This window comes from Trichechus manatus, unplaced genomic scaffold (genome assembly GCF_000243295.1).
Source record: "Trichechus manatus latirostris isolate Lorelei unplaced genomic scaffold, TriManLat1.0 scaffold00084, whole genome shotgun sequence".
NCBI classification, from domain to species: domain Eukaryota; kingdom Metazoa; phylum Chordata; class Mammalia; order Sirenia; family Trichechidae; genus Trichechus; species Trichechus manatus.
The window spans coordinates 10745112-10771116 of NW_004444020.1; the positions used below are offsets into that span (position 1 = coordinate 10745112).

At 42.6% G+C, this 26005-nt stretch overlaps 1 protein-coding gene across 2 annotated transcripts in view; it reads left to right on the top strand.

Moving 5' to 3' along the window:
* The first annotated feature begins 10714 nt into the window (after nucleotides 1–10714).
* The window catches only part of MRAS (muscle RAS oncogene homolog), a 35172-nt gene continuing 19881 nt past the window's right edge, over nucleotides 10715–26005 (top strand). Inside the window, exon 1 of one of the 2 annotated variants that reach the window (XM_004381439.1) lies at nucleotides 10715–10926. In XM_004381439.1, coding sequence (XP_004381496.1) covers nucleotides 10734–10926 — 193 coding nt within the window. In that variant the 5' untranslated portion in view covers nucleotides 10715–10733. The remainder of the gene's footprint in view (nucleotides 10927–26005) is intronic. The other variant, XM_023735937.1, reaches the window with a different exon arrangement.

Genomic DNA, 26005 nt, shown 5'->3' on the forward strand with positions numbered 1-26005 from the left:
AAGACCACTATTATAAGAACTCAAGAAAAGGTTTAAACACAGAAGAAAACATTCTTTGATGGTGACGAGGGTGGGGAGGGAGGGTGAGGGTTATTCACTAACTAGATAGTAGACAAGAATTACCTTAGGTGAAGGGAAGGACAGCACACACTACAGGGGAAGTCAGCACAACTGGACTAAACCAAAACTAAGAAGTTTCCTGAATACAACTAAACACTGTGAGGGATAGAGTAGCAGGGGCAAGGATCTGGGGACCATGGTTTCAGGGGACATCTGGGTCAATTGGCATCACAAAGTTTGTTAAGAAAATGTTCTGCATCCCACTTTGGTGAGTGGCGTCTGGGATGTTAAAAGTAGCAAGCGGCCATCTAAGATGCATCAGTTGGTCCCAACCCACTTGGAGCAAAGGAAAATGAAGAACACCAAAGACACAAGGAAAATGTTAGCCCAAGAGACAGAAAGGACCACATAAACCAGAGACTTCATCAGCCTGAGACCAGAAGAACTAGATGGTGCCCAGCTACCACCAATGACCACCCTGTCAGGGAACACAACAGAAAGTCCCTGACAGAGCAGGAGAAAAGTAGAGTGCAGAACTCAAATTCACATAAAAAGACCAGACTTAATGGTTTGATTGAGACTGGAGGGACCCAAGAAGACATGATCCCTAGACTCTCTGTAAGCCCAAAACTAAGACCATTCCCAAGGCCAACTCTTCAGACAAAGATAAGATACTTGTGAAGAGTGTGCTTCTTAGCTCAAGTTGATACATGAGACTAAATGGGCAGCTCCTAGAGGTGAGATGAGAAGTCAGAGAGGGTCAGGAGCTGGTTGAATGGACATGGGAGATCCGGGGTGGAAAGGAGGAGTTGTTGTGTCACAGCATAGGGAGAGCAACTAGGGTCACATAACAATGTATGTATAAATTTTTGTATGAGAGACTAACTTGAATTGTAAACTTTCACTTAAAGCACAACAATTAAAAAACAATGAAGCATATGATTGTGAAAAAAAAAAAATCACAGCAGCCTTCAAGGATGCTGGGGTGCCCGTCACAAATTTCTTCCTCACTGTTGTAGTAAAAGGTATGTCCTTTGGACACTTCATGTGTGGGTCTGTGGCTCCAACCTGATAAATCCACTCTAACATGCCAATTTTCCTAAGCCTTTGGATACCTTTTTCTACAGTATACCAAGGCAGGTCTGGCATTTCAACTTGTTTTAGTGTTGGCCACCACGTAATCCATACTTCAGTGAACCAACCAAGTAAGCTATTAGATCTTTTCCTAACCTCTCAAGCTGAAACATTGAATGAAGAATCTGTGCTTAGTGGGCCCATATCAGTAAACTCAGACTGATCCATATTATGTTCCTTATACCATTATCCCACACCCTTAATAGCCATTCCCACGCATATTCCCCAGGTTTCTGTTTATACATATTGGAAAAGTCAAGCAGTTCTTTTGGAGTGTAGTGAACCTCCTCCTGGGTCAGACTTTGTACTTCACCTTTTGGGGCTTGCTGGGACTTAAGTCTAATTATAGGTCTAGAAGCCAAAATAGGTGGTGAGGATGTGTTTTGAGAACATTCAGCATTGTCTTGTAAGGCATCTGCCTCAGGTGATGTCCCAGACAATGACTCAGACAAAGGTTCTTTAGACACAGCTGGGTTAATCTCATCAGATGGGGGTGGAGGGGCTTAGCTGACAAAGATGGAGTGATCTCTTCAGATGGGAGTGAGAGGGCTGGCTCTGTTGGCAGGAGTGATTCAATGTAATTTAGGGGCTTAGTGTCCCCAGCTTCGTGATTATCTGTTCATATGTCTCTATCCCAAGTTTCTGGATCCTGTTTCTTCCCAATCAATGCACTCACTTTAACTTCAGACTCCACATGAGTTTGGGAATTCAATTGGCATTGTAATTCAGCCACTCTTACAATAAAACTCTGGGTTTGGTTTTCAGCAATATCAGCTCTGTTGCTGTAAGAAATAAGACTTTCTTTCAAGGCAAAAGTGGTCATTTTGAGGTCATTTGTGCTGCACTTGAGCGTTGACTCTGAATCCCTGAGCTCATTTCTTTCTTTCACCACTTTGTCTAGAGAAAGTAACACCAACCGACCAGCTTCCTTATACTTCTCGTTATAACAAAATTGTAGAAAGCTATCAAACATGCAACCACCTAGAGTCTCGCCTGTCACCAATACCTGATCTACTGTGGTTATATTTTGCTTATTTCTATAGCTACCGTACACCATGGATTAGGAGTGCCCTCTTTACTACTGGAAGCATCAATATCTTTAAGACTAACCAGACTTGAGAACCAATTTAGAGAACTCATCCTTATAATTTTGTTTCTCTAGAACCACTCTCAGTACCCAGTGTCTTAGGCTGGATTCTCTAGAAAGCAAAACTAAAGACGCGTGTGTATATAAATACACACATGAAAAACCAAACTGTTGAGTTGATTAGAGAGAGCAAGAGATATTGACTTATATCCAGGAAATGGCTCATGTGGTTGTAGAGCCTGGAAAGTCTCAAGTCCATGAGTCAGGCTGGAGGCTTCTCATGACTCATGTAGCTGCAGGGCTGACGAACCCAAGATCAGCAGCTCAGATGACAGACCTCTGGCTCACAGGCTGTGGAGGCTGATGAATCTCAAGATCAGCAGGTAAGATAGCAGGCTGCTGGCTCACAGGCTGCAGATGCTGATGAATCCCAAGATCAGCAGGTAAGCTGCTAGCTCAAGTCCCAAGAACCAGAAGTCAGATGCAAGATCCAGAGTGAGCAAAAGCCAGTGAGATTTGCCAGAAAGTCCACATATGTCGGATGCAAGCCACACCCCCAAGGAAACTTCCTTTCAACTGATTGTCTACTCATAGCAGATCTCATCATGGAGGTGATTACATTATTATGGAGGTAATTAAATCATTACATAGCTGCCAAACTATATCATAACTGCCAAACCACTGAGAATTATGACCCAGTCAATCTGACACACCATCTTAACCATCAGAGCCACCACCACCCCCCCCACCCCATATGATAATTTCTAACCTGGCGCCAGCAGTCCAAGCATGATCCTAGCAGAGGAGTTGAATTTGGTAGAAAAACAGGGGCTAATGTATTAACAGAAGAGTAATAGAGATCTCCCACCACCTGGTCTGTCAGTTTGTCATACTCTGGTGGCTTGCATGTTGTTATGATGCTGGAAGCTATGCTGTTGATATTTCAAAAACCAGCAGGGTCAGACATAGTGGACAGGTTTCTGTGGAGCTTCTAGACTAAGACAGATTAGGAAGAAAGGCCATGCCGTCTACTTCCAAAAATTAGTCAGTGAATGAACTGTGCATGTAGAAATTTTTGAAATGGTGTATCTTTGGCTATGTGTATTTTCACCAAAAAAAAAAGGTTGAGAAGTTAGAGGGTTGATGTGTTGTGGGGTTGTTAACCAATGTCATAAAACAATATGTGTACTACTGTTTCCTGAGAAACTATTTGTTCTGTAAGCCTTCACCTGAAGTACAATAAAAAAAAAAAAAATTAGTCAGTGAAAACCCTATGGATCACAACAGAATATTGTCCAATATAGTACTGGAAAATAAACCCCTTTGTTTGGAAGGCACTCAAAATACACAGTGGCCACAATAATGGACTCAAGCATACCAATGATAATGAAGATGGCACAAGACCGGGCAGCATTTTGTTTCTGTTGTACACGGGGTCACCATAAGTCAGAGCTGACTTGATGGCAACTAACAACAACAATAATGAAGTTCTCCAGAGATAACGAGGCAGGCTATCCCCAGATGTCCTGAATCCTTCCCATGGTGCAGGACAGCCACTAGGTAGGATGTTTTGGAGGAGACCAGAGGGCAGTGGCTTTAGATCTGGATGGGAAACAAGTTTCCTCTCTGGGACCAGTCAACTGGTTCTGGTTGCCAAAGGTGCTGTGTTGAAAAGGATTCTAAAACTGAGCAAAGAGGACCCTGATTGATCAGTGATGTCTGCTATGGATCTGGGCATGAGGAGGGGCAGCATACATGCCACATACTCACCAACCAGACCTGATGATCTTTAAGGTCCTTTACAGCCTGAAATAACCAGGCCTTTGAACCCCTGCTGATTATTTGCATTTCTAACAAGTTCCCTGCTGAGAATTTGCATGTCTACCCCAGGCATACTGAATCAGAACCTACAGTTTAACAAGATCCCCAGGTGATTCTTATGTATAACTTCTTGGGAATTTGTTAGAAATGCAAAATCTCAGCAGGGAACTTGTTAGAAATGCAAATACTTATCAGGGGTTTGAACTAGAACGAACTGGTTTGAAGCCCTGGATATAATATACAGGATTGGGTGGGTGGTCGTGTCTTAGCAGTGGCGTGAGCTGAATGCTCTGGTGGCTTCCTAAAGGGGTTGAGTGGCACAATGACATTGCTGGGCTTAGCTTAGCAAAGGTATGAGACACAGGGCTGGAACAAAGTCTTGAGGAACAGAAAATGAAGCCTTAAGGGATGCCAAGTAGCCTAGACCCCTGGTGGGCAGCTCACCATTTATTCACAGCCTGCAGATCAGCAGCCTTGGGGGAGCTGCCCATTTCTGGGAATTGTGTGAAGGGAAGGGCAGCTCCTGGAACACAGAGCCATTTCTTCCACATGGGCTGGGTCACTCCCCCAATGTGTCCTCATCCCCCTGAGCTGGGCACACCCAGACACCATAAGGATGAGATTAGCTTCCCAGGGGCTGATTCAGCTCAAGTTGTGAAAGCCCGCTCACTCTTCTAAGAGCTCCATTAAAAGTGAATGTGCCCTCCCTCTTCCAGCCTTATTGACTTAGAAAACTTGCAGTTTGGACTGATGGGGTGAGGGGAAATCTTTAAAATAATTGGTATAGAAATGGAGAAGCAAATAGTAGTAAAAACCAAACTTTGAGTAAATTGGAAGCATCTTTGGGAGACGGTCTGAGTTGGCCACTGCCCTAGCCTCCAAGAATCTGGGTGGTGCAAACCAGTTAACACACTTGGCTGCTGACTGAAAGGATGGCAGATCGACTCCACCCAGAAGCACCTCAGAAGAAAGACCTGGCAATCTACTCCCAAAAAATTAGTCACTGAAAACCCTATGGAGCACAGTTCTACTGTGACACACATGGGGTTGCCATAAGTCAGAATCAACTCAACAGCAACTGGTTTAGTTTTTTGGTTTGTAGTCAGGGCCAGGGAAGCAGCCACGAGACTGAAGAGTGCCCTGTAGGTTAAAGAATCAAGATGACAGTTAAAGAAAAGCCCTGTGATGCTGCAAAACTAATAGCCAAAAGGATTTGAGGCAGTGTGGCATGGCAGTTCCAAGCATGAACTCCAGCATCTGGATGATCCATAGCAGATGCCCACTAAATGGTGGAGGCTGTTACTGCTGTGTGGCCCCTCCTGGGCACCATTTGTTTTGGCCAGGACTATGACACTGCTTTGGAAGTGGTATCGGGTAGGGGTGGATGCATGGAGAGGTCACAGAGTCTCTGAACCCCTTGACAGCATCCGCAGCCAAAGCTGTCTCTTTTACGTGTGCAGCTCACTTAGAACCATGGGCACAGTGTGTGTTTTTTATCTATTCGTTTGGAAAACAAGCTCTGTAGAGCCCCTAGAAACTGGACACTTGGGGAGAAGGGGGAAGATTTAGTGAGGGATAATAACCATTGGGCACTGCTGTTTCTGGGAGTTTCTGGGGCCTGCCTCTGTCCTCGGTATTTATCCAGTAACTAGTTGCTGTGACTGATTCATGGTAACCCCATGTGTGTCAGAGATGAACTGTGCTCCATAAGATTTTCGGTGACTGATTCCTTGGAAATAGATCACCAGGCCTTTCTTCCAAGGTGCCTCTGGGTGGACTCAAACTTCCAACCATTCACTTAACAGCCAACCACGTTAACCATTTGCAGCACTCAGTTGACTCCAAGGCATTTATATCCGTTACTAATTTGATTCCTCCTATGAAGATCCCTGGGTGGCACAAAGTTTGTGCTTGACTACTAACCTAAAGGTTGGTGGTTCTAACCAGCCAGCAACACCATGGAAGAAAGTCCTGGTGATCTGGTTCCATAAAGATTACAGCCAAGAAAACCCTATGGAGCACAGTTCTACTCTGTAACACACGGAATTGCCATGAGTAGGAATCGACTTAATAGCAGCAGGTTGGTTTTTGGTTTGGCAGCCTTACGTGGTGTGGGTATTCTCAACTAGGGCCATGGATGGGCAGGAAAGTGCTTCAAATCACTGGGGCTTACCAGGTTAGAGGGAGACCAGGGACCCAACTCCTTTGCATATCAGTGCAAAGTATGCCCTTGTTGGGGGGGCCTCCATTTATTTTCACAGGGCCCTTACCCATTCTCGATGACCCTGTTCTCCTGTTTTATAGATTGGGAAACTGAGGCTCCATGAGGTTAAACAACTTGCCCCAGATCGTGCAGGAGTCCATATTTGAGGCATGAGTGCAATTTGGCTGCCTGGCTGCAGAGTCCAGGCTATTACTGAACCCCCAGGCTGCCTTGCTGAGAACCACTGGGGCTCGGGACAAGACTGTCCCCAGGAGATCTGGGACCCACTGAGCACACTTTGAAAATCGCTGGGTGAAAGGGTTATTCTAGGGTCATCAGGCCACCCAGCCCCCCACCTCCAAGAGGCTTGAGTCTGCCTCTTTCAGAAGGATGGCATCACCCTTCTTCTTCTTGGCACAGGGAGGGATGGGCAGGTGGAAGGATGCATTAGAGAATATCAAGTAATCAGTCAATGAGTAGTCACTGAGCATCCCACAGGTTGGGCCCTGTCTGGCCCTGTGAGAGGCAAGGGAATGAACAGATGTGGCTCTTGTCCTCACAGAGCTTAGGATCTCCTTGGGGAGGCGAATCTGGCATCCATGAAACAACTTCAAACATGCAAGATGGTTCTAACCGTGAGGATAGAAAGGGAGCAAAAGATGGACAGCAACCAAAAATCATATAGGGTCTTGTGTGACTGGTTCTGACCTCTCAGTAGAGGGAAGGGAGACAGTCCCAACCCCTTGTGAGAGAGTTGCCCCTTTGCCCTCTGCACGGTGAGGGCCCGCTCTGTGAATAGTGGGTTGTCTGCTTGTCATTCAGAAATGCCAGTGTTGAGCAACTGGTTCAGTTTAAAGATGGCTAAAGTTTGCACATGTATGTTATTAAAAATGGTCTGCTGAGGAAGCAACATTGCCTTTTAGGAAGAAGTTTCCAGTATGAGCGATGGTGTTGGTTACTGCGCAGCCTGTGGGCTGAGTGACTCTGGGCGTGGTGGTTGCCAGGGGAACCAGTGCACAGGCGCATGCACCGCGGTCTGGTTTCTGAGTGGAGAGGGCTCTGTGGTACCGTGAAGCCATTTCCCATGAAAACAGTGTTCTAAATGATGGGTGTTGTTACCACACAGGCCCATTTAATTTGACTGTGATGGAGCACCAGGGGATTCTCATGAGGGAATGGCGAGGAGGGCTGGGACTTGTGCGCGCCTGTGTTCTTCCAGGAACACAAAGAACAAGGCGAGAGTACAAACGTTTGAGCAGCTTCTCTGAGCTGGCCACACCGCCTGCATTTTTATTTCATCTTTAGAGTGATCCTGCAAAGTATGATTCTCCAGCCCCATGTTATGAACAAGAAACTGAGGCTGTGAAAAGTAACTTTCCCAAGTCACCCAACTGGTCAGTAGGAGAGTATCTGACACAAAATGGGAGGGGAAATTTTAAGGAGAACCTCAGGTCTCAGTAAGGCCTACCACCTCAAAAGGGCCTATCCGTAACCCCTACAAGGTGAAGAACCTTCATATTCTAGAATGATCTATAAGGTGCCTTCTAAGATGAGAGGGCTGAGGTGGAGGAGGAGGGCAGATTGGGAGCATCAGCATCAGCAGTTTGCTCCTTAACCACCAACAAACTTTTTATCCTGTGGTGACTTTTGTCATAGCATGTGGTGACATAGTTTTTATGAATCTTCCTCTCTATCATGTGAGACCAGCCTATTTGTAGGTATGTGGTGTGCTCTTAACTGCTCCCCCCCTTTCCCCTCTTCCCTGTTTACAAAGAAATCATTTAGTCGTTTTTTTTGTTGTTTTTTTTTTCTTTTTCTTTTGGTGGGGGAAGGGGAAGACTGGAAAGCATGTCTATCAGAAGTTATGGCCTATGGCCTTTATGAATTGGTGGGTTCTCTGGACTCATTCTCCTGTCCTCCCAACTGCTTCTTTCTTCCTCGGCTCACGCTTGCTTCCAGAAGGGTCCTGTGTGATTGGTTCTAACCCCTTGGTAGAGTGAAGGGAGACAGTCCCAGCCCTTTGCTGAGAGAGCTGCCCCTTAGCCCTCTGCACAGTGAGGGCCAGCGCTGTGGCTAGTAGGTTGATTGTCATTCAGAAATGCCGGTGTTCAGCTTCTGGTTCATTCAGCAAGCGTCTGCTCTGTGCCAGTGCTGTGTCAGGCTCTGGGGGTACAGAGAAAGACAAGATGCAGTCCCTGCCCTTATGTGCAGGAGTGAATGTGTACAAGATTCCAGGTGTAATGGTGGCCCATGCACCAAGAAACTCAGAACTCAAAGCGTGGAATGGACGTGAAGAGTGTGTGCTCCCAGGGTCCTAGGCATGTGCAGAGGACACAGTGTGACCACAGGGCACTCTGGGAGAACACAAAGTTGGTTGAAATAGAGCAGTGTGTGAGGGGCGACGGCATTGGCATGACTGCAAAGGTCAGCATGGCAGCCAGGGGCAGACCTTGAAAGTCCACTGAATAGAACTTGACCCATCAGCTATGGACAGGCAGCACTAAAGGTGTTTGGGACCCAGTCTGATTATTGTGTTAACTATGTGTTGTAACCTGTTCCACTGAGTCCGAGTTGGAAGGGAAGCCCAGCTTAACTCCTGTGATCTCTTGGGGGCTCAACCCTGAGTGCAGCCACTGAAAAGGGAGGGGCTCAGTGACCATTTCCTGCCAGCTGCCTTGGCAAGCAGAGTGCATTTTTTAGTTCCCTGGTGGTTCTGCTGTGGGTGGTCTGAGCCCTGAATCAAAGGTTCGGTTCATGTCCTGTATTGTATTTACTAGTGTATTTCTTATCTTGTTTTATTTAGAAAAGAAAATCAAGAGAAACGATTTTCCTTCCCCATGCTTCTCTCTCACTTAATATTTTTTATTCATGTAGCTTCCAGCAGAGAATGTAAGTTTTAAAAACAGCCTCTTTCAACAGTCAAACACAGTTCGCCTCCACCCCAGGCCAAGACAGTGGTTACATGAGGCACAGTGAGGAGCAAGGTCCCCTGACCCTGGAGGCAAAGGAGAGTGGGAGCTGGCCCTTACCCTCTTCTCCCCTTTTCTGTCTCCCTTCAAGTCCCTCTGACCCCTCTGGACTGCCATCGCTGTCGTGTATTCAGCCTGGGATTGCTCAGCTTATCCCCATCTTTGTAGCGAGATTCGGGAGCCAGATGCTGGGGCTGCAGCAGATGTTGGTCTTCCTATCATGTACCAAAGGAACTTAAATCTCCATGTGAATGAGAGGGAATTGCATGTCTTCAGGTGGCTTGAACATTTTATTTTGTTGGGAACATTTTGATATGGTTAAACTTTTCTAGTATACAAGTATACTACATGCTTATTGTAGTATACTTGAAAAATTGAGAAAAAGTTCCCTGAAATCTCCCTCAGAGACAACTACCTGCCAAACCTCTATGCATGGATGCACATCTAGATATGTGATTCATAGATGGGTAACTGAAATCATATGAACTTGCTATTTTGAAGCCCATTTTTTTTCTTAAATCAATAATTTGTTGGTGAATGTCAGCATTTTTAATGGATGCATAGTATTCCATTGTATTGATAAACTACTTTTTGCCCAACATTTAGGTTATTTCTATTTTACCCATTCTTAACATCTTTGTATACTTGTCTGATTATTTCCTTAAAATAAATTCTCACATGTAGTATAGCTATGGAGAGAGTATTTACATTTTAAATCTTGATATGTTGATACAAAGGTATTCTCTGTCCAATACAGACAGATTGACTTTCTCACTGCAGGGTATAAAAGCACCTACTTCCCCACACTGAAGGGAAATCCTGAATGTCAACATCAGGCTTCAGTAACTTTGCAAAGGATTTTGCAATGCCTCTTGCTGTACCACCATGCAAATCAGCATGACCACATAACCCACATTTGTGTATAGCATCCTTTCTAATGAAATCTAACTACAATTGACTCATTTAGAGCCAAAAATAACTGCAGGGATCACCTAATCCAGCCCTTTCATCTGGTAGATAAGGAGATTGGCTCTAAGGTCAGTGACCTTCCCGAGGGTCATACAGCAGGGGAGCAGCAGAGCATTCAGTACACCCAATCTGCTGTCCTTCCAACCACACTGCCTCCCTCTACCCCCTCTATGAGCCCTTAAGTTTCCCTGTCACACATGTACCATGCCTCTGCCCCTCCCAGCTTACACAGAGATTCTTTTCTCCTGTACAGACGTAGAATCAAGCTTTTGCTCGCTTGGCTCAGGATTGGTTTTCATGCTACCCAGGAATACTCTTCCAGGGCGTGGTCTTGCTCCTCCTTCGTTAGCAGCTTAGAGCACTGGCAATGGAAATTGTTCTTTATGCGATTCCCACCCCCCCACACAACCACCAATGCTTAACATCTGATGCTGTCAACTGCCCCCTCATTCCACATGTCTTGCCTCCCCAGGTCTGACCTACCAGAAACATGGCAACCAGCGCTGTCCCCAGTGACAACCTCCCCACGTACAAGCTGGTGGTGGTGGGCGATGGGGGTGTGGGCAAGAGTGCCCTCACCATCCAGTTTTTCCAGAAGATCTTTGTGCCTGACTACGATCCCACCATTGAAGACTCCTACCTGAAACATACAGAGATTGACAATCAATGGGCCATCTTGGATGGTGAGACCTGGGTGGCAGCCCTGCATGGGGGTGGGACATGAGATGAGGAAGGTTGGGGACTGCTGACACTTTAGTGGTGCAAGATGGTTTCCTTCATGTTGCTGTTATGGGATAGTTGGTATAGGCCATGCATGGTTTCCAGGGTGGATTCTGAAAAGGGAAGGCCTTCTTAGCTGGCTTGAAGAGATTTGTGAAAACCAAAATGTGTATTCAACAAAGAGGCAAGGCTAGAATCATGCCAGCTCAGTGATGTCATGTTTTGGTTTTTTTGCTGATCAGAAACTGATTAACTGTTACAGATATCTTTAGCTAATAAAAAAAAGGGAAAAACAAATTATTTAATAAGCACAGTTTATTTGGCAATTGTCTTTCAGAGGGAAAATCTTTCATCTGACATTGTTTCTAGTTTAGTCTAGATTAGCAGTTCTAAAAGTGTGGTAGCCCAGCCAGCAGCATCAGCATCACCAAGGAACTTATTAAAAATGTAAATTAACAGGCTGCTACTGATTCAGAAATTCTGAGGATGGAGCCCAGCAATCTGTGTTTTAGTAAGCCCTACAGGTGATGCTGAAGTTACAGAACCACTAACTTCAGATTTTTGCTTTATTCTAGATTTTTTTTTTTTAATGACCTTTTGCTTTCTTCATGTATGATGATCTTGATGTTATCACAACTCGTCTGGTCTTCAGTCATTAGTGTTCAATACGTTAGATCTGTTCTTGAGATGGTCTCTAAATTCAGGTGGGATATACTGAAGATGGTACTTTGGCTCTTGTGGACTTGTTTTAATTTTCTTCAGCTTTAACTTGAACTTGCATATGAGCAATTGATGGTCTGTTCCAAAGTCAGCCCCGGCCTTACTCTGACTTATCATATTGAGCTTCACCATTGTCTCTTTCCACAGATGTAGTCAATTTGATTCCTGTGTATTCCATCTGGCAAAATCCATGTGTATAGTTGCCATTTATGTTATTGAAGAAATGTATTTCTAATGAATACATCATTGGTCTTGCAAAATTCTATCATGTGATTTCTCTTGTCTTTTCTATCACCAATGCCATATTTTCCAACCACTGATCCTTCTTTGTTTCTAACTTTCAAATTCTGGTCACTAGTAATTACCAGTTATCAGTGCATCTTTATTGCAGGTTTGATCAATTTCAGGCTGCAGAAGTTGGTAAAAGTCTTCAATTTCTTAATCTTTGGCATTAGTGGTAGGTGCATAACTTTGAATAATAGTCATATTAACTGGTCTTACTTGTAGGTGTATGGATATTATCCTATTACTGACAGCGTCGTATTTCAGGATAGATCTTGAAATGTTCTTTTTGACGATGAATGTGACACTGTTCCTCTTCAATTTGTCATTCCCAGCATCGTAGACCATATGATTGTCCAATTCAAAATGGCCAATCCCAGTCCATTTCAGCTCACTAATATGTAGGGTATCTATCTTCAAGGGTCCACTTCATTTCTGACTACTTCTTTGTTTCTTTGTTTTTTAATGCAAAAGTTAAAGTTGTAGCAGAGGGGCTGAACATCAGCTTTGAGGGCCCCTGGGGGACCCATAGCCTCCATAAGATTATCATAGTAATTCCAGGATACCAAAAGTTAATAGCAATCAGTCTAGATTTTTAAATGGACACTGGCATTTTTTAAATATGGCACTTTATGAGAGTCAGGTATTTCACATTATTTTCCAGTTAACTACAGTTGTCCTGAAATGTAAGTGGAGATAGTTAGATAGATAGATAGATAGATAGATAGATAGATAGATAGATAGATAGATAGATAGATAGATAGATAGATAGACAGACAGATAGATAGATAATTTTATTTGAGTCTGTTCTGGATTTTTTTTTTTACTTTAGGTGAATTACTAATTTACAGAGCAAATCAGTTTCTCATTAAGCAATGAATATACGTGTTTGTTTTGTGACATTGGTTGCCAACCTCACGACATGTTGACACTCTCCCCTTCTCTACCTTGGCTTCCCCATTACCAGCTTTCCTGTCCCTTCCTGCCTTCTAGTCCTTGCCCCTGGGCTGATGTGCCCATTTAGTCTCATTTTGTTTTATGAGCCTGTCTAATCTTTGGCTGAAGGGTGAACCTCAGGAGTGACTTTAGTACTAAGTTAAAAGGGTGTCCAGGGGCCATACTCTTGGGGGTTCTCCAGTCTCTGTCAGACCAGTAAGTCTGGTCTTTTTTTGTGAGTTAAAATTTTGTTCTACATTTTTCTCCAGCTCTGTCCAGGACCCTCTGATCCCTGTCAGAGCAGTCGGTGGTGGTAGCCAGGCACCATCTAGTTGTGCTGGACTCAGTCTGGTGGAGGTAGTGGTAGTTGTGGTCCATTAGTCCTTTGGATTAATCTTTCCCTTGTGTCTTTTGTTTTCTTCATTCTCCCTTGCTCCAGACAGAGTGGGACCAGTGGAGTATCTTAGATGGCCACTCACAAGCTTTTAAGACCCCAGACGCTACTCATCAAAGTAGATGTAGAACATTTTCTTTATAAACTATGTTATGCCATTTGAGCTAGATGTCCCCCGAGACCATGGTCCTCAGCCCTTAGCCCAGTAATTCGGTCCCTCAGGGAGTTTGAATGTGTCTATGAAGTTTCCATGACCTTGCCTTGGTCAAGTTGTGCTGACTTACCCAGTATTGTGTACTGTCTTACCCTTCACCAAAGTTATCACTTATCTATTGTCTACCAAGTGTTTTTCTCTCCCGACCCCTCCTCTCCCTAGTAACCATCAAAGATTGTTTCTTTCTATGTAGAAACCTTTTCATGAGTTTTTATAATAGTGATCTCATACAGTATTTGTCCTTTTGTGATTGACTTATTTCACTCAGCATAATGTCCTCCATATTCATCCATGTTATGACATATTTTCCAGATTCATCATTGTTCTTTATTGTTGTATAGTATTCATTGTGTGTATGTGCCATAGTTTGTTTATCCATTCATCTGTTGATGGGCGTCTAGGTTGTTTCCATCTTTTTGCTTTTGTGGATAATGCTGCAATGATCACGAGTGTGCATGTCTATTCGTGTGATGGCTCTTATTTCTTGAGTATATATTTCTAGGAGTGGGATTGCTGGATCATATGGCATTTCTATTTCTAGCTTTTTAAGGAAGCACTGTATTGTTTTCCAAAATGGCTGTACCATTTTACATTCCCACCAGCAGTGTATAAGAGTTCCAAGCTCCCCGCAGCCTCTCCAACATTAGTCATTTTCTGTTTTTTTGATTCTCACTAGTAATGTAGGGGTGAGATGGTATCTCATTGTAGTTTTGATTTGCATTTCTCTAATGGCTACTGATCCTGAGCATTTCCTCATGTGTCTGTTAGCCACCTGAATGTCTTCTTTGGTGAAGTGTCTGTTCATACCCTTTGCCCATGTTTTAATTGGATTATTTCTCTTTTTGTTGTAGAGGTGTTGGATTTTCCTATAGATTTCAGGGATTAGAACTTCTGTCGGATTTGTCATAGCCAAAATGTTTTTCCCAGTCTGTAAGTCCTCTTTTTACTCTTTTGATGAGCATAAGTGTTTAATTTTTAGAAGATCCCAGTTATCTAGCTTATCTTCTGCTGTTTGTGTATTGTTATGGTTTGTATCCTAGTTATGCCGTGGATTAGGGCCTGTAGCATGGACCCTACTTTTTCTTCTATGATCTTGTCACAAATTGAATTGTGTCCTCCAAAAATATGTGTCAGCTTGGTTAGGCCATGATTCCCAGTATTTTGTGATTATCCTCAATTTTGTGATTGTAATTTTATGTTAAAGAAGATTATAGTGGGATTGTTTAACACCCTTACTTAGGTCACATCCCTGATCCAGGGAGTTTTCCTGGAGTGTGGCCTGCACCACCTTTTATCTTAAAGAGATAAAAGGAAAGGGAAGCAAGCAGAGAATGCAGACCACCAAGAAAGCAGTGCTTGGAGGTGAGCATGTCCTTTGGACCCAGGGTTCTTGTGCAAAGAAGCTCCTAGTCCAGGGGAAGATTTGATGACATGGACCTTCCTCCAGAGCCAACAGAGAAAGCCTCTCCCTGGAGCTGACACCCTGAATTTGGACTTCTAGCTTACTAGACTGTGAGGAAATAAATTTCTCTTTGTTAAAGCCATTGACTTGTGGTATTTCTGTTATAGCAGCACTAGATGACTAAGACAGAATTTAGTACTGAGAGTGGGGTGCTACTCTAACAATACCTAAAATGTGGAAGCAGTTTTGAAACTGTGAATGGATAGAGGACTGGAAGCAGCAGAGAAGTGGCAACGGCAGAGGACCAACAGCAGCAGACAGCACTGGAGCGAGCCCATGGAGGGAGAGAGCTGAGTGCCTTTCAGCAGGAGGCTTCCTGGCAGAGTGGAATGCCTCCGGGCACTTATTGGTGGAGTTAGGCTTGCCAACCCACGGAGCAAGACAGCTGAGTGCCTTCTGGCCGAAGTTTACTGGTGGAGTGGGTTGCCTCCAGGCACTCACTGTTGAAGCTACAGAGCTTTGGACACTTGCACCAGTGGGGCAAATGCGGGCCTGAGGCCTGAGGTGCCGAGAGGCCAAGGAACTAGGAAGCAGAAGCTAAAGAGACAAGGAACACAGGAAGCCGAGCTGCCTCAGTCTCAAAAGGTATGGCCACAACCTCTAGGGTTTCAAAGGGTGGAGCCGTAGCCTCTGGTGTTTCTAAGGGTGGAGTCATCACTCAGATGGACTAGGAGAATGGTGTGGCTGAAGCCAAGGGAGTAGAGTTGCCATCCTAGTGGGCCTGGAAGGCAGAGCTGAAGCCCAGGGCCAAGGGGCCTCCACTCAGAATCTGGAGAATATGGCCAATACCTAGAGTTTGGATGGCATGACCATTGTGTAAATAGTCTCAGAGAACAGAGGATTATTTTCAAAGCCTTGAGGGCTAGTGTAATGTGTTCTGCTGACTTGCTTGGTGCCTGTTATTTCTTCTTTCTCTACAATTTCTTCTCCCATTTGTAATGGAAATGTCTAGCTTGTGCCTGTTCTGCCATTGTACTTTGTAAGCAAATAACTGGTATTCAAGATTTCACAGATGAAGAGGAATTTTTGCATTTTAGACTTGGAGTTGATTTAAGACTTTTGCTATGATATGATGAGGTAAATGTGTCTTACATGTAGCAAGGACATGAATTTTTGGAGGCCAAAGGGTGGAATGTCATAGATTGAATTGTGTCCTGAAAAAATATGTGTCAGCTTGGTTAGGCCATGATCCCAGTATTGTGTGGTTGTCCTCCATTTTATGATTGTAATTTTATGTTAAAGAAGATTAGGGTGGGATTGTTTAACACCCTTACTTAGGTCACATCCCTGATCCAATGTAAAGGGAGTTTCCTTGGATTGTGGCCTGCACCACCTTTTATCTTACAAGAGATAAAAGGAAATGTAAGCAAGCAGAGAATGCAGACCTCATACCACCAAGAAAGCAGTGCTGGGAGATGAGCACGTCCTTTGGACCCAGGGTTCCTGTGCGAAGAAGCTCCTAGTCCAGGGGAGGATTGATGACACGGACCTTCCTCCAGAGCCAACAGACAGAGAAAGCCTTCCCCTGGAGCTGACGCCCTGAATTTGAACTTCTAGCCTACTAGACTGTGAGGAAATAAATTTCTCTTTGTTAAAGCCATTGACTTGTGGTATTTCTGTTATAGCAGTACTAGACGACTAAAACAGATCTTTATAGGTTTTGGTTTTATATTTAGGTCTTTGATCCATTTTGAATTAGTTTTTGTGTATGGTGTGAGGTATGGAACCTGTTTCATTTTTTTACAAATGGACATCCTGTTTTGCCAGCACCATTTGTTAAAAAGATTGTCTTTTCCCCCATTTAATGGACTTTAGGCCTTTGTAAAAGATCAAGTGGCCGTAGGTAGACAGATTTATATCTGGGTTCTTGATTCTGTTCCATTAGTCAATGTGTCTGTCATTCTACCAGTACCATGCTGTTTTGACTACTGTAGCTGTATAGTAGGGTTCTGAGGCTAGGTAGTGCCTACTTTATTCTTTTTTTTTTTTTTTTCAATAGTGCTTTACTTATCCAGGGCCTTTTTCCTTTCCATATAAAGTTAATGATTAGTTTTTCTATCTTGTTAAAGAATGCTGTTGGTATTTGGATTGAGATTGCATTGTATTTGTAAATTGCTTTGTGTAGAATTGACATTTTCACAATGTTGAGTCTACTTATTCATGAGCATGGTATATTTTTCCATTTATGTAGGTCTCATTTGGTTTCTTGCAGTAGTGTTTTGTAGTTTTCTTTGTATAGATCTTTTATGTCTGTCTTAGGCTGGGTTCTCTAGAGAACCAGTAAAGCATATATATACATGTAGAGAGAGAGAGATTTATATCAAGGAAATGTCTCACATGTTTTTTAGAGGCTGGGTAATGTCCCAAGTCGCTGGGGCAGGAAGGAGGATTCTACGTCTGATTCACATAGCTGCAGTGGCTGGCGAACCCAAGATCGGCAGGCCAGAAAGCAGGGCTGTTACAGACTTCTGCTAATTCAAGTAGCCGCACGGGCTGGCGAACCCAAGATTGGCAGGCCAGAGAGCAGGACTGTAGAGGCTATGAAGATGGAGGAATCTCAAGATCAACAAGCAAGCTACTAGCTCAGGTTCCAAGAACCAGAGGTCAGAAGAACAAGAGCCAGCTGCAGGATCTAGAACAAGCCAAAAGCCTCGGAAAGGCAAGCAGGAAGGAAGGAGGTGTTGGAGAGTGGATAGATGAAGGCTGAGGGGGTGGTGAGCCGCCACAGACCCTACCCCTGCTGGTGCTACTCAGCAGATTACATCATGGGGGTGATCACATATCAAATTTCAACAAGGAAGGGATCACAACATTATACAACTGCCAAAACACTGAGAATCATGGTCCAGCCAAGTTGACACACAATCTTAACAATCACAACACCCCTGGTTAGATTTATTCCTAAATATTTTATTTTTTTAGGGGCTATTATAAATGGTATTGCTTTCCTGATTTCTTTTGGTAGTTCTCTTTATTGGTGTATAGGAATCCATATGTTTGTATGTTGATCCTGTATCCTGCTAGTCTGCTGAATCTTTCTATTAGTTGCAGTAGTTTTCTTTTGGAATCCTTTGGGTTCTCTATGTATAGTATTTCATCATCCACAAATAGGAATAGTTTTACTCCTTCCTTACCAATTTTTTTTTTGTGTGTGTGCTTTAGGTGAAAGTTTACAACTCAAGTTAATTTCTCATACAAAAATTTATACACATATGTGACATTAGTTGCAATCCCTATAATGTGACAGCACACTCCCCCTTTCCTTCCCGGGTTTCCCGTGTCCATTCAACCAGCTCCTGTCCCTTCCTGCCTTCTCATCCTGCCTTCGAGCAGGAGCTGTCCATTTAGTCTCGTGTGTCTGCTTGAACTTAGAAGCACACTCTTCATGAGTACTATTTTATGTTTTATAGTCTAGTCTAATCTTTGTCTGAAGAGTGGGCTTTGGGAATGGTTTTAGTTCTGGATTAACAGAGCGTCCAGGGGCCATGGCTTCAGGGGTTCCTCCAGTCTCAGTCAGACCATTAAGTCTGGTCTTTTTACGTGAATTTGAGTTCTGCTCCACACTTTTCTCCTGCTCTGTCAGGGACTCTCTGTTTTTTACCTGTCAGGGTGGGCATTGATGGCAGCCAGGCACCTTCTAGTTCTTCTGGACTCAGGCTGATGTAGTCTATGGTTTATGTGGCCCTTTTGTCTCTTGGGCTAATATTTTCCGTATCTTTGGTGTTCTTCATTCTCCTTTGCTCCAAGTGGATTGGAACCAACTGATGCATCTTAAGTGGCCGCTCGCAAGCTTTTAAGATCCCAGACGCCACTCACTAAAATGGGATGCAGAACATTTTCTTAACAAACTTTTTTATGCCAATTGGCCTGGATGTCTTCGAAACCAGAGTCCCCAGACGCTAGCCCCAGCTACTCTGTCCCTCAAAGTGGTTGTGTTCAGGAAACTTCTTAGCTTTTGCTTTAGTCCAGTTGTGCTGACTTTCCCTGTATTGTGTATTGTCCTTCCCTTCACCTAAGATAATTCTTGTCTACTATCTAGTTAGTGAATTCCTCTCTCCCTCCCTGCCCACTCTCATAACCATCGAAGAATGTTTTCTTCTGTGTTTAAACCTGTTCTTGAGTTCTTATAATAGGGGTCTCATACAGTGTTTGCCCTTTTGGGACTGACTAATTTCACTCAATATAATGCCATCCAGATTCATCCATGTTGTGAGATTTTTGTGAATTCATCATTGTTCTTTATTGTTGCATAATATTCCACTTCCTTACCAATTTTGATGCCCTTTATTTGTTTTTCTTGCCTTATTGCTCTAGCTAGGACTTCTAACACAATGTTAAATAAGAGTGGTGATAAAGGGCATCCTTGTCTTGTTCCCATTCTCAGGGGGAATGTTTTCAGCCTCTCTGTTAAGAATGATGTTGGCTGTTGGTTTTGTATAGATACTCTTTATTATGTTGAGCAGTTTCCCTTCTATACTTATTTTATTGACAGTTTTTATCAGGAATGGATGTTGGCCTTTATTGAATGCCTTTTCTGTGTCAATTGAGATGATCATGTGATTCTTTTCTTTTGTTTTATTTATGTGGTGAATTACGTTGATTGATTTTGTAATGTTGAACCATCCTTGCATACCTGGTATGAAGCCCACTTGGTTGTGGTGTTTTTTGGTGTTTTTTTTTTTAATGTATGTTGTTGAATTCTATTGATTAGAATTTTATTGAGAATTTTTGCATCTATATTCATGAGAGATATTGGTCTGTAATTTTCTTTTTTTGTGATATCTTTGCCTGGTTTTGGTATCAGGGTTATGCTGGCTTCATAGAATGAATTCAGAAGTGTCCCTTCCTTTTCTATGTTCTGAAATAGTTTGAGTAGTACTGGTGCAAGCTCTTCTCTGAATGTGTAGTAGAATTCTCCAGTGAAGCCAACTGGGCCTGAGTTTTTTTTTTTTTTTTTTTTTTGGGGGGGGCGGTTAGGGGGGCAGGTTGGAAGTGTTTTAATTACAGTCTCTTCTCTTGTTATGGATGTGTTCAGATTTTCAGCCTCAGTTTGTCTTAGTTTAGGTAGGTAGTGTGTTCCTAGCAATTTGTCCATTTCCTCTAGGTTTTCAAATTTTTTGGAGTACTCTGTTTTGATCCTTTTTATTTCAGCTGGGTCTGTTGTAATGCCCCCCATTTCATTGCTTGTTTGGGTTATTTGCATCCTCTCCTATTTTTCTTCTGTCAGTGTGGCCAATTGTTTGTCAATTTTGTTGATCCTTTCAGAGAACCAACTTTTGGTTTTGTCGGTTGTTTCCATTCTCTATTTCATTTATTTCTGCTCTGATCTTTATTATTTCCTTCTTCTGGTGGCTGTGGCCTTTTTTTTTTTGCTGTTCTCTATTTGTTCGAGTTGTATAGATAATGTTTTGATTTTGTCCCTTTCTTCTTTTTTGGTATGTGCATCTGTTGCTATAGATTGACCTATGAGCACAGCACGTTTGCTGTTTCCCAGAGGTTTTGGTGTGATGTGTTTTCATTCTCGTTTGATTCTAGGAATCAAACCCAGTGGTTTTTAAGCAAGACGTTATTCAGTTTCCATGTAGTTGATTTTTTTTCCTTGCTCTTCCTGTTATTAATTTCTACTTTTATGGTGTTGTGATCAGAGAAGATGCTTTGAATTATCTTAATGTTTTGGATTTTCGTGAATGTTGTTTTGTGGCCTAAGATGTGGTCTATTCTGGAGAATGTTCCATGTGCATTGGAAAAGAATGTAAACTTTGCTGCTGTTGGGTAGAGTGTTCTATATATGCCTATGGGGTCAAGCTGGTTGATTGTGTCCTTTAGATCTTCTGTATCTTTATTGACTTTCTTTGTAAATGCTTTTTCCTTTACTGAGAGTGGTGTGTTGAAGTCTGCTACTATTTTTGAAACAGTCAATTTCTCTTTTCAGTGTTATTAGAGTTTGTTTTACGTGTTTTGGAGCCCTGTCATTGGGTGCATAGATATTTATTATGGTTATTTCCTCATGGTCCATTGTCCCTTTAATCATTATATAGTGTCCTTCCTTGTCTTTTATGGTGGATTTTGTTTTAAAGTCTATTTTATCTGAGATTAGTATTGCCACTACTGCTCTTTTTTGGTTGCCGTTTGCTTGATATATTTTTTTCTATCCTTCGATTTATAATATATTTTTCTTTGTTTCTAAGGTATGTCTCTCGTAGACAGCATATTGATGTGTCCCATTTTTTAATCCATTCTGTCACTCTCTGTCTCTTTATGGGTGTATTTAAGCCATTTATGTTCAGCGCAATTACTGATAGGTGTGAGTATATCTCTGTCATTTTGTAGTGCTTTTTTTGTGGTGCCGACAATTTCTTTGTTCCTCTTAGTGTTCTTTCCTAATTCCTTTTGTTTGTGGTTTGTTTTTGTTTTTTTTTTCATTTCTGTAGATTTTGTGTTTACTAAGGCTTTATAATTTTCCTCTTTATTTTGATGAGTAGGTTTGTTAACTTTCTTTGTGGTTACTTTGAAATTTACCCCTATCTTCCGAAGTCTTTTATTACTTGATATTGCCTTTACTACCTCTCCTTTTGGAAGTTCTATTCCTAAACCATTTATTCTGTCTTTTATTGTTTTGACACTGTTGTCATTTACATATTGACCTTTCTGGTTACCTGTTGTAAATCTTTTAATTTTGTTTTATCCTTGAGAGTTCATTACGTAGGTTGATATCTGGCTGATGCTGTCTTAGGTGCTAGATTCAGGTTGTTGTCTGATGTTGTTGGTTCTCTAACCAAAGGACTCCTTTAATAATTCTTGTAAGTTTGGTTTGGTTTTTACATATTCCTTTAATTTCTGTTTATCTGGAAATGTTCTAATTTCACCATCGTATCTGAGCGAGAGTTTTGCAGGATTTGTTATTCTTGGTTGGCAGTATTTTTCTTTCAAGATTTTTTATATGTCATCCCATTATGTTCTTGCCTACATGGTTTCTGCCGAGCAATCAGAGCTTAATCTTATTGTTTTCCCTTAGTATGTGACTTTTCATTTTTCTCTGGATTCTTTCTTTGTTTTTGGTTTTAGTGATTGTGATTATGTCTTGGCGATTTTCTTTTGGGGTCTATCCTATATGGGGTTTGTTGAGCTTCTTGGATGGTTGGCTTTTCATCTTTCATGATATTTGGGAAGTTTTCTGTCAGCAAATCTTCAATTATCCTCTCTGTGTTTTCTGTTTTCTCCCCCGTTCTAGAACTCCGATCACACGCAAATTTTTGCTTTTGATTTTATCCCACATTGTTCTCAGAGTTTCTTCGTTTTTCTTCATTCTTTTCTCTGATTTTTCCTCAAACAAAGTAGTAGCCAAGGATTTGTCTTCAATTTCACTGATCCTGCCTTCCATAGTTTCAGATTTGCTCCTAAAACCTTCTGTTGCACTGTCCATTTCTGAAATCTTCTTTTTTATCTATTGAATTTCTACCTGCTGTTTTGTATGATTTCTAGTTGTTTATTTCTTTTGACATTTTGTTCCTGTATTATTTTCTTGAATTTTTCCTTTGCTTTGTCTGTATTTTTCCTGATTTTGTGTTTTTTTTTTTCTTTCTTATTTTTGTCTGCATTTTCCTTTATCTCTTGGAGAACCCTGAATATTAGAGTTACGAATTTCCTATTAGGTAGTTCCAGTGCCTTTTCTTCTACCAGAAGGTCATCTGGTGTTTTATTTTGATTGCTTTCTGGAGCCATCCTATCCTGTTTTTTTATGTTTTGATATTGTCTGCTGTCTCCGGGACATTCAAGAATTATTTTCTTCCTTTGTTCATTGTAGATTTGTTTGTTTTGTCCTGCTTTTTTGTTTTATTTGGTTATGTGTGAGCAGGCAGGCTGGGCATGTTTTCTTGCTTGCTTGCCTGTGGGCATGATACTTCTCACCACCTTGTCCATGTGGGCATGGCCACTCAGCTCTGGTGCAGCAAGTCCAGCTGGGTTGTAGGGACAGGGATGTGTAGTTTGAAGCACAAACTGGGGCTGATGGAGCGGGATCCCGGGACAGTGCAGGGCAGATCCAGAGGACTATGTCAGTGCTGCTGAGGGGCACAGCGCATGGTGCAGATAGGCAGGAGGGAAGGGAGAGGATGTGATGTGTGGATCTAAGTGGATTAGTGAAGGAAGAGAAAGAAGAGAGAGATACAAAAGCAGGAAAAAAATGAAAAAATGAAGGAAAAAAGAAAAAAAATGAATAAAATGGTGACGTGGTAGGATTTGGCAGGTGGGGATGGAGCAGACCTGGCAAGGCCCTGTGCTGGTGGCTGTCTTGCCAAGTGGTGCGGCTTGGCCTGTCCAGAAGGGTCATGGGCAGCCCAAGGGGCTAAGTGGGTGGGAGAAAGGAAGAGAACAGAGAGAAAATACAAAGCAAGAACAAAAGAAAAAAACAAACAAACAGACAAAAAATAAATAAAATGGCACTGAGGGAGCCAGTCAGTGATAGTGGTGCAGACCCAAGGAGGCCGCGTGCAGTGACTATCCAGCTAAGTGATGCAGCACGTCCCTTGAGAAGGGGCAGGGCAGTGCACAGGGCTGGGTGGGCGGAAGAAAAGAAAGGAGAGAGAGAAGAAATAGAAAAAACAAACAAAACAAACAAACCAAAAAATCACAGCCCATCAAGAAGGGGAGGGGATGGCACACACGGCTAGCTGAGTGGGAGGAAGGAAGGAAGAGAGACAGAAGCAACAAAAAAAAGCCAAAGGCAAAAAAATAACAACAAACAAAAACTGGTGGTGAAGGGGACAGCTGGTGGGGGCAGAGCTGACCTGGGCAGCAATGAGTTGGTGTCTCTGCAGCTGAGCAGCTGTGGCATGTTGGAAAACGGTGGAGGACACATGCAGGAAAGAAGGGTGGGGGAGTGGGAAAGCATGTATCCCTGGTTACCCGGTGCTCTGTCTCCCGTTGGGAGCTCTGTGAAGTTGCCTTCCTGTACTCCCTGTTCACAGTCTTTTGTTGCTGAGGTTCAAGATGGCAATTCTGGGTAGCAGTGAGCTGGTATCTCTCCGGCTGAGCAATTGTGGCCCGTATGAAAGTGGCGGAAGCTTCGTATACAGAAGAAAGGTGGGGGTGGGGGAACATGTATCCCTGGTTACTGGCTGCTCTGTCTCCTGTTGGGAGCTCCCTGAAGTTGCCTTTCCATACCCCCATCTGCATTCTTTGGTGGCTGTAGACCAAGATGGTGAATTCAGCCGCATTAGCTGGTAGGGGACCTGTACTCCGTAGCTCTCATTGTTCTCTGTTCTCTGTCAGTTTCTTATTCCATTCAGTGCAATCAGGATACATTGATAATTAATGGTGATTGGGATGCAAAAGTTGAAAACAAAGAAGGATCAGTAGTTGGAAAATATGACCTTGGTGATAGAAACGATACCGGAGATAGCATGATAGAATTTTGCAAGACCAATGACTTCTTCATTGCAAATACCTTTTTTCAACAACATAAATGACAACTGTACACATGGACCTCACCAGATGGAATACACAGGAATCAAATTGACCACATCTGTGAAAAGAAATGATGGAAAAGCTCAATATCATCAGTCAGAACAAAGCCAGGGGCTGACTGTAAAACAGACTATCAACTGCTCATATGCAAGTTCAAATAGAAACTGAATAAAATTAGAACAAGTCCACGAGAGCCAAAGTACAACCCTGATTATACTCCACCTGAATTTAGAGACCATTTCAACAATAGATTTGATGTGTTGAACACTAATGACCGAAGACCAGATGAGTTGTGGGATGACATCAAGGACATCATACGTGAAGAAAGCAAGAGGTCATTAAAAAGACAGGAAAGAAAGAAAAGACCAAAGTGGATGTCAGAAGAGACTCTGAAACTTGCTCATGAATGGAGTGGCTAAAGCAGACAGAAGAAATGATGAAGTAAAAGAGCTAAACAGAAGACTTCAAAGGGCAGCTTGAGAAGACAAAATAAAGTATTATAAGGACATGTGCAAAGACCTGGAGATAGAAGCCCAAGGGAAGAACACACTCGGCATATCTCAAGCTGAAAGACCTGAAGAAAAAATTCAAACTTCGAGTTGCAATATTGAAGGATTCTACGGGGAAAATCTTAAACAATGCAGGAAGCATCGAAAGAAGATGGTAGAAATATGGAGTCACTATACCAAAAAGAGTTGGTAGATATTCAACCATTTCAGGAAGTAGCATATTATCAGGAACCAGTGGTACTGAAGGAAGAAGTCCAAGCTGCACTGAAGGCATTGGTGAAAAACAAGACTCCAGGAATTGACAGAATACCAACTGAGATGTTTCAACAAACGAATCCAGTGCTGGTGAAAAACAAGGCTCCAGGAATTGACAGAATACCAGTTGAGACGTTTCAGCAAACAAATGCAGCACTTGTCTATGCCAAGAAATTTGGAAGACAGCTACTTGGCCAACCGACTGGAAGAGATCCATATTTATGCCTATTCCCAAGAAAGATAATCCAACCGAATGTGGACATTATCGAATAATATCGTTAATATCACACACTAGTAAAATTTTGCTGAGATCATTCAAAAGTGATTTTAGCAGTATATCGACAGGGAACTGTCAGAAATTCAAGCCGGTTTCAGAAGAGGATGTGGAAGTATGGATATCATTGCTGACGTCAGATGGATCCTGGCTGAAAGCAGAGAATACCAGAAAGATGTTTACCTGTGTTTTATTGACTATGCCAAGGCATTTGACTGTGTGGATCATAACAAATTATGGATAACATTGCGAAGAATGGGAAATCTGGAACACTTAATTGTGCTTACAAGCAACCTGTACATAGATCAAGAGGCAGTCATTCTAATAGAACAAGGGGATAGTGCGTGGTTTAAAGTCAGGAAAGGTGTGCATCAGGGTTGTATCCTTTCATCATGCCTGTTCAGTCTGTATGCTGAGCACATAATCTGAGAAGCTGGACTATATGAAAGAGAACATGGCATCAGGACTGGAGGAAGACTCATTAACAACCTGCGATATGCAGATGACACAATCTTGCTTGCTGAAAGTGAG